The sequence below is a fragment of the Triticum aestivum genome, chromosome 7D (genome assembly GCF_018294505.1).
Source record: "Triticum aestivum cultivar Chinese Spring chromosome 7D, IWGSC CS RefSeq v2.1, whole genome shotgun sequence".
NCBI classification, from domain to species: Eukaryota; Viridiplantae; Streptophyta; class Magnoliopsida; order Poales; family Poaceae; genus Triticum; species Triticum aestivum.
The window spans coordinates 61,785,440-61,794,296 of NC_057814.1; the positions used below are offsets into that span (position 1 = coordinate 61,785,440).

The 8,857-nt window shown below is 45.2% G+C and overlaps 2 protein-coding genes across 2 annotated transcripts; one reads left to right on the top strand and one right to left on the bottom strand.

The window, feature by feature from the left end:
- Positions 1-2,385: 2,385 nt before the first annotated feature.
- LOC123163733 (polyubiquitin-like) lies at positions 2,386-4,403 on the top strand. Its single transcript, XM_044581089.1, has 2 exons — positions 2,386-2,742; positions 3,911-4,403. Exon 2 carries the CDS (start codon positions 3,911-3,913, stop codon positions 4,346-4,348), a length of 438 nt encoding a protein of 145 aa, XP_044437024.1. The 5' UTR covers positions 2,386-2,742; the 3' UTR covers positions 4,349-4,403.
- A 569-nt stretch (positions 4,404-4,972) lies between these two features.
- LOC123164090 (polyubiquitin-like) lies at positions 4,973-5,467 on the bottom strand. The gene has a single exon (XM_044581501.1). The coding sequence runs from the start codon at positions 5,465-5,467 to the stop codon at positions 4,973-4,975; it is 495 nt and encodes a 164-aa protein (XP_044437436.1).
- Positions 5,468-8,857: the final 3,390 nt, after the last annotated feature.

Here is an 8,857-nt window from a genome sequence, read left to right on the forward strand (position 1 = left end):
TCTAGGATATAAATTCAGAGTGGAATACAAAAAAGGAAAAGAAAACAATGTTGTTGATGCTCTCTCTAGAGTAAAATATGTTGTTTCTACTCTCATGTCCAGTGCTGCCATTCCTGCTTGGATTACTGAGGTAGTCAAAAGCTACAAAGAAGATCCAAAATGCTCTGAATTAACTGCCCAACTGGCCATTGCCCCAACAGGACACCCACCTTATACCCTTACTAGTGGAGTTCTCAGGTACAAAGGGAAAATCCTTGTTGGCAATCATACTAATCTAAGGAAATCCCTCCTCACTTCTTTCCATGCTTCTGAACTGGGAGGACACTCAGGAGAAAGAGCTACTTATCACAGGCTAAAAATCTTATTCACCTGGCCAGGAATGAGACAAAATGTGAAATCTTTTGTGCAGCAATGCCCTATCTGTCAACTGAACAAAGCTCATCACAATCCATACCCAGGGTTGCTGCAACCTTTGCCAGTACCTGATTTTGCTTGGACACACATCAGTATGGATTTTGTAGAAGGGCTTCCCATGTCTCACCACAAAAACCTCATCCTAGTAGTGGTGGACAGGTTTACCAAATATTATCACTTCATAGCTATGCAACACCCCATCTCTGTTCAGACAGTAGCTCAAGCTTTCACTGATAATGTTTTTAAGTTGCATGGCCTGCCAACAGTGATTGTAACTGACAGAGATAAAATCTTCACAAGTAATTTATGGCAAAGGTTATTCACAAAGATGGGAGTTAAACTACATCTCAGCACTTCATACCATCCTCAGACTGATGGTCAGACTGAACGAGTGAACCAATGACTGGAAAATTACTTGAGGTGCATGGCTTTCTCTCAACCAACTAAGTGGTACAAGTGGCTGTCCATGGCTGAGTGGTGGTATAATACCAGTTTTCACACTTCTCTGAAGATGACACCTTTTCAAGCTCTTTATGCAAAAACCCCACCACAAATAGCAGAACTAATGCTGCCACCAGCAGAAGGAGAGGATCAACAAGCAGAAATGGACAGAGATTCCATTGCTGCTCAAAGCAAGGACAACCTCCTACGAGCCCAAGAAAGAATGAAGTTCTATGCTGATAAAAAGAGGTCTGATAGACAGTTGGAAGTTGGTGACATGGTATATGTGAAGCTGCAATCTTATAGGCACACCAGCCTGAGCATCCATAGGTTCCTCAAGCTACATTCCAAGTACTATGGCCCCTTCAAAGTTCTACAGAAAATTGGCCAAGTTGCTTACAAACTGCTGCTTCCTGATGATTGTCACTTACACCCAACTTTTCACATCAGTCAACTGAAGAAGCATATCGGACCAAATGCAGTGCCTAACCCCAAGCTGCCACTCTTGGATGATCAGGGCCACATCTTGATCAAACCTGAAGCTCTTCTGGAAAGGAAACTCATTCCACGCGTCCAAGGTGATATCAGTATTCCAGTGGTGCAATGGAGAAATAAGTGGGTCAACTTACCAGTGGAGAACGCTACATGGGAAGACGCAGCTTTCATTCAAAAGGTTTTTCCTGATTTTCAGCCTTGAGGGCAAGTCTGTTCTCATCCGGGGGGAATTGTCAGACCCACGACAAGAGCTTGATGAGGAACAGTCTATCTCTATTGCCGGAAGCGTTTCAACCATCGATCTGCCATCCAACGGCTGCCAGAGTCGCGTACCGCTTCGTGGACTGCAGTTGCCTGTGAGCCGCTGATCTTCAGATGGACGGACCACGGCGTGTGCGTTGTGCCTAAGCTACTGAACTTTTCCTGAACCTGTCGTTTTCACCTTTTTCACTTTCTGTTGCTTTCTTAAGCCGCTCCGCCTGTGGAGAGGAGGCAGATTATTGTAACTCCGGGCTGTGCCCTTGAAAAAGCCGTGTTCCGGCTTGCTAAACTTAGCTCGAGTTTCCTCCGATCTGGAATGAAAATCCTACTATTTCTCCGAGTAATTCAGCGTTTTTCTCTGTTTTTCTGAATTCGAGTGACAGTCCATACCTTGGGTTTGTCATAGTCATACATGGCACGACCGGCGACGGCGAGTTAGATCAATAGTGGTCTCTTTCGTCATGCCATAGTACCCCATGGTGTGACCACTCACTACCAGATTATCGCCATAGACCAGGCTCTCCTAGTCGACGGCAACACCCTCCTTGACCTGGATCATGTCCTTGACGCTTTCGGCGGCCTCAAGGACAGTGGCACCGCGAGCAAACCCGTTGACAAATATTTGATACTTGTCTCGTAGTTCTATGTCAATATAATTTGGTTATTGGAGTTGGAGCTGATTGGAGCTCCTGACGTTATTTTTAGCTGAGCTTTCGTGGCATTAGAAAACGCGCAGCAGCCAATCTTGCGGACTGATCCAATGGCTATCGAGCCGGCGGCCGGCGGGCGCCTATTGCTCTTGTAAAAATAACGAAGCAGCCAAGCTCACCCAATCGCACCCACCCACACCCTTGTTCTTGCAGGCCCTCAAATCCATCGCCATGGCCTCCGAATCCCCGAGATCTCCTCGTCAACATGCGCCCGCATAGCCCCTAGATCCACCACCCCGCTCTCCTATCTCGCCTCACGCAGCGCAGTCGACGCCTGACCCGCCTACGAGACTGCAGGCAGTGCTGCTCGCACGGTTTCTGGCGCTGCGGTGTTCGTCCGGCGCCTTCGGCCCCAGATCCACCTCCTCCCTTTCGCTGATTATAAGAGAACCACCTTCTGTCCGCCTCCAGCCTGTCTGGTGTAAGCAGTCCCCCCTTAGGCTAAATATATACATAGTTTGATTTACCCAAGGCGTCTATTTTGTGTCTGTCATGTTGCTACTGATATGTTATGCTTATCGTCTTGTTAATTCATTTGTGCTCTGCTATGGACTTGTGAGAAAGCAGTCTAGTCCTCAATCCTCATAAACTTTTACATTATGTTTGTTTCTGAATGGGAGATTTGGTAAAAAAAAACTGTCCTTTTATCCGAAATAAAGGTGAGGAAACATGTTACTAGAGGTTTTATACTATGTGCAGTTGCCTGTATATATGCAACATTTCCAGAGCTTCTTATGTAAAGTATCACCCTAGTCTTTCATATATCCATTGATTTAGTAGCCATCCAATAAGGAGTGTGATCTGTTTCCTATGTGGTTATAATTTTGGTTGTGATTTTCTGCTGTAGTGCATTATAAAATATGCTCCGACCCATTTAATTTGCTGTCAGTATGGCAAGATGACCTGTAAGCACTAAGTAAATTATTTATGCATTAGGAAATAGAAATTGGCTTGCTTGAAAGCAGCTTGAGACAATTTCATAGCCGGTGCATCCTTCCTTGTAACCACTGAACTATCTTTGGGCAGGATGTACTTGTACGTATTATTGTTGGCAGCGTGGTGAACCTCCCACTGATAAATAGTTGAAGCCAACACAGAATTTATATAATCTATAGAACATCCATGTTTCTTTCTCTTTTATTTGCTGTCGTGATTTTCAGATCTTAAAATTAGTTAGATCAGGTGGATAATGATATCATTAATCTTTTGGTTTGTTTCTGAAAAGAAAAAGATATCTAACCCGTAGGTCTGTTGTGCAGTATGCAGCTCTGTCTGTCGTGTAATCAAACAGAGTTTGTGTTAAGATAGCTAGTTCATTTTTTTTTGTTCCGCATTTATTATCAATGGTAACATAAACAAAGAGATTGTGAATTTTAATATTGATTTTGTATCTGTTCTTAGTCCACGGTACTACAGGTAGTAGTATCCATTCAGATATGAACAAAGATTTCTCACCAGGTCACCCTTGTTAATTAGTCTTTGTAATTAATAGTATGAACGAGATTTCTTATTCTGCAACAACAACTGTTCTCACTGGTTCTACTTTCCACCCATTGAAATTACTAATGTTTGGAATTCTCATTCAACAGATGGAGATCTTTGTTAAGACCCTCAGTGGCAACACGATCACCGTCAAGGTAGATCCATCGGACACCATCTACATTGTAATGGCGAAGATTCAGGATCAGCAGTGTCTTGTGTTTGGCAGGGAGGAGCTGGAGGACCGATTGACTCTGGCCGATTACGACATTCAGGATAAATCCACTCTTCAACTTGATTTGCGCCCCCAAAGAAGGAAGATGCTAATCATACTTAAAGCATTGACTGGCAAGGACATCGCCCTTGAGGTTGAGAACTTGGACACCGTCGACAATGTCAAGGCCAAGATCCAGGTCGAGTTGAACATTCCTGTGGACCTACAAAGGCTCATCTTTGCCTCGAGACAGATGGAGGACTTCCGCACCATGGAGGAGTATGGCGTCAAGCAGCAGGACATCATTCACCTCGTGCTCCGCATCCGCGGCTGACTAAGGAGTGCTTCCCAGATTTCTTCTCAGCATGCTACAATTTGTCTAGTCGTGTAAAAACCTAGCGCACCAGCGTGTGCTACTATTTGCTACACAATCAATATGTTCGAAATGTATATTATGTGCCGTTTGTCTAATCCTGTGGTACATGCCAGTGAAAACATAAGCCAAATGCAAGAGGCCTGGTTAATGCTGTTTGAAATATTTGCCACGAGCAGTCTGTTTTCAAGATCGGACTATTTGCTACTACACGCGCTACGTTTTCCAGTATCTGTTACTCTGTTAGATTTGTAGTAACGACTAGTAATTAACAACAAGCATGGCTTGGTGAGGAACCTTGTTCAGATCAGTATGGATATATACTAGTATACTCCCTAGTCAAACGGCACATAATATACTATATAAAAAGCCAATCAAAATATACTAAACCGGAGTGGAGTTGAACACGAACAAACTCCATCCAACAACTAATGATTCTGAAATACATACGGTGAGTCGGTGACAGCCCAGCGAGAAATATCGCTTCTTAAGATGAATGCAGGGAGAACATATCTTATCAGCCATGCATGCACCGCATACACTGCACTATCGGAAATTGCTAATTTCCCTAATACATACACCACACTATCGGAGGCGGAGCAGCAGGCGAATGGTGGACAACTTCTGGATACCACAGTCCTCCATGGTCTGACCATCCACTAGCTGTTTCCCGCCATAGATCAACCTTTGTTCGTCCACGGGAGCACCCTCCTTTTTGTGGATCATTTCCTTTACACTTTCGACGGTACTCGAGTCCTCAACATCATAGGTAGTGATTTTGCCGGTAAGCCCGTTGACAAAGATTTGGTATATTTTTCTCTTCTTTTTCGCTAATTTGGGTTGCACACCACGTACAACACGTGGCTGCTTCCTCTTTCTATCATATCGCAGATCGAGGTGAAGAGTGGATCCATCCTGAATATCGCAGTCAGCCAGAGTGCGCCTGCCTTTTAGCCCCTTCTTGCCATAGATAAGGCGCTGCTGATCCTGAATCTTCGTCATGACAACGTTGATGGTGTCCGAGGGGTCGACCATGATGGTGATCGGCTTGCCAGCGTGGGTCTGGACGGAGATCTTCATCTGTTGAATGAGAGTACAGAGCAACAGCAATTTAGAGGGGACGTACAAATAGTAGAACAATTACTAGGGAGAACAGTTGTTGCACGAGCGAGAATCTTGTTCCGACTAATCACAATGAACGATAAGCATGGCTTGGTGAGGAACATTGTTTAGATCAGTACGGACATACTATATTGTAAACAAAGTTAATTGAAGACTAAACCGGAGCGGAGAGAACACGAACAAAGCTCCATCCAACTACTAATGATTCTGAAAAATACGTGCCCTCCACTGGTGGCAGCTACTGGCTACCAAGAGATGCTCTGAGCGTAGCTGGGAATCTGCAACCCTACTCTGATGTCTATCTATTTTCACGATCTTCAGCTCCCTCACTTCAACGAATGGATCCTTCAACTCTTTAACGAGCTAGCCTAGCCGTGACTTGTTTTGGCTCGGATTATTCAGTATCTTTATGAGATTTGAGCACTCCGTTTGCACTAGTAGAAAAAGGGGCTTTTGGCCCGGTTGGTAAGGCCCTTTAGTCCTGGTTTTTGAACCGGGACTAAATGGTCGTTACTAATGCCTCTCCCCTTTAGTCCCGGTTCTTACACGAACCGGAACTAAAGGCCGCGGCCACGTGGAGCTCCACCTTTAGTCCCGGTTGATAACTAAAGGAAATTTTATGATTTTCTTTTTTGAATTTTTTTTTGATTTTCAAATTTCTGAATTATTTTAACCTCTAATCTCTAATCATCACCCCTCATCACTGCTCAATTTATCCTTTAATCTCTAATCACCCCTCATCATTCCAAATCATCTAACTTCCCGAACGGTAACCCATCCTCCCACTCCCCCAGCCTGAGCACGCTAATTCCGGATTCTATTCTCCCTCGTTTCCAAGTCTGCACTTGTTGTTTTCCTGACAATAGTAAGATGTCAATCCTATTAACCCTCAGGAATTTTGCTTGAGCATAAAGTGACACATTTCACTGTTTGAGTTTGAAACTATTGTTTTAAAAAACAATAATTATTTAGTAACACTAATATTTCTTGAATAATTACTTTGACCACAGTTTGACCAGATTTGACCAAAATTCAAAATAACTCAAATAATTATTTAGTAACACTAATATTCTAGAATAATTAGTTTGACCATTGTTTGACCATAGTTTGACCAGATTTGACCAAAATTCAAAATAACTTAAATAATTATTTAGTAACACTAATATTTTAGATAATTAGTTTGACCATTGTTTGACCACAGTTTGACCAGATTTGACCACATTTTTTCCAAAAAAAAATTGAAACTACATTTTTTTCTGTTACTAGTGGCACACCTAGCAAATGGTGCGCCACTAGTAAGTTTGATGTTTTTTCGATTTTTTCCACTCTAGATCTTAAAAGCCCCGTAACTTTTTTTCTGTTAGGTTTTTGAGGATTTTTGAAAAATTTTGTGTTGAGCTTCCTGAACCCTCTCCCGCTCCCCTCCCCCTTATGCTGCCCGCCACTCCGGCCGCGGCGGCCACAAGCCCCCTGTTGCCATATGCTCTGATGACAGTGCCACCCATCTCCTGCCCCATGGGCCCACCCTCTTCGTCTTCCAGAGCCTCGCGGTCGTCATCTGTTGGTAGTGATGACTGGACCTCCCTATCCACCTCGCAAGATTTAGTGTTGCTTTCCGGTTTGTCCACGGTATCAGACTCTCTTCAACGCGCCTATTTTTTGCCGCCTCAGCGACCCTAACCACCTCTAACTCTATGGAGAGGTCTTCTCCCACAGCTTTCTCGCTCCATAACTGTGACGCCCCCGATTTGACCGTACACTAATCATGCACGCAAATGTGTACGATCAAGGTCAGGGACTCACGGGAAGATATCACAACACAACTCTACAACATAAATGAGTCATACAAGCATCATAATACAAGCCAGGGGCCTCGAGGGCTCGAATACAATTGCTCGATCACAGACGAGTCAGCAGAAGCAACAATATCTGAGTACAGACATAAGTTAAACAAGTTTGCCTTAAGAAGGCTAGCACAAACTGGGATACAGATCGAACGAGGCGGAGGCCTCCTGCCTGGGATCCTCCTAACTACTCCTGGTCGTCGTCAGCGGGCTGCACGTAGTAGTAGGCACCTCCAGTGTCGTAGGTGTCGTCGTCGACGGTGGCGTCTGGCTCTTGGGCTCCAACATCTGGTTGCGACAACCAGATAGAAAGGAAAGGGGGAAAAGAGGGAGAGAAGCAACCGTGAGTACTCATCCAAAGTACTCGCAAGCAAGGAGCTACACTACATATGCAGGGGTATATGTGTAAAGGGGCATATCAGTGGACTGAACTGCAGAATACCAGAATAAGAGGGGGATAGCTAGTCCTGTCGAAGACTACGCTTCTGGACATCTCCATCTTGCAGCATGTAGAAGAGAGTAGATTGAAGTCCTCCAAGTAACATCGCATAGCATAATCCTACCCGGCGATCCCCTCCTCGTCGCCCTGTTAGAGAGCGATCACCGGGTTGTATCTGGCACTTGGAAGGGTGTATTTTATTTAGTATCCAGTTCTAGTTGTCATAAGGTCAAGGTACAACTCCGGGTCGTCCTTTTACCGAGGGACACGGCTATTCGAATAGATAAACTTCCCTGCAGGGGTGCACCACATAACCCAACACGCTCGATCCCATTTGGCCGGACACACTTTTCTGGGTCATGCCCGGCCTCGGAAGATCAACGCGTCGCAGCCCCACCTAAGCACAACAGAGAGGTCAGCACGCCGGTCTAAACCTATGCGCGCAGGGGTCTGGGCCCATCGCCCTATGCACACCTGCACGTTGCATACGCGGCCGGAAGCAGACCTAGCCTAGTGGCGTTCCAGTCCAATCCGGCGCGCGCCACTCAGTCGCTGACGTCAAGAAGGCTTCGGCTGATACCACGACGTCGGGATACCCATAACTACTCCCGCGTAGATGGCTAGTGCGTATAGACCAAATGGCCAGACTCAGATCAAATACCAAGATCTTGTTAAGCGTGTTAAGTATCCGCGAACGCCGACCAGGGCCAGGCCCACCTCTCACCTAGGCGGTCTCAACCTGCCCTGTCGCTCCGCCACAAAGATCCACTTGCGGGTACTCCTACGAGCCGACCCGACTTTAGTCATCACAGGTGCCATGTATATAGTATATAAGTATATACCCGTGATCACCGCCCAGGTGATCACGGCCCGATAGTATAGCACAGCAGACGGACAAGAATGTAGGGCCACTGATGGAAAACTAGCATCCTATACTAAGCATGTAGGATTGCAGGTAAAGGTAACAACAGTAGTAGCAAGGATAGGCTATGCATCAGGATAGGATATCGAAAAGCAGTAACATGCTACACTACTCTAATGCAAGCAGTATAGAGAAGAATAGGC

Bases quoted from the DNA above. Each gene is read 5' to 3' on its own strand.
- LOC123163733 (XM_044581089.1), top strand. From the start codon at position 3,911: ATGGAGATCTTTGTTAAGACCCTCAGTGGCAACACGATCACCGTCAAG.
- LOC123164090 (XM_044581501.1), bottom strand. From the start codon at position 5,467: ATGAAGATCTCCGTCCAGACCCACGCTGGCAAGCCGATCACCATCATG.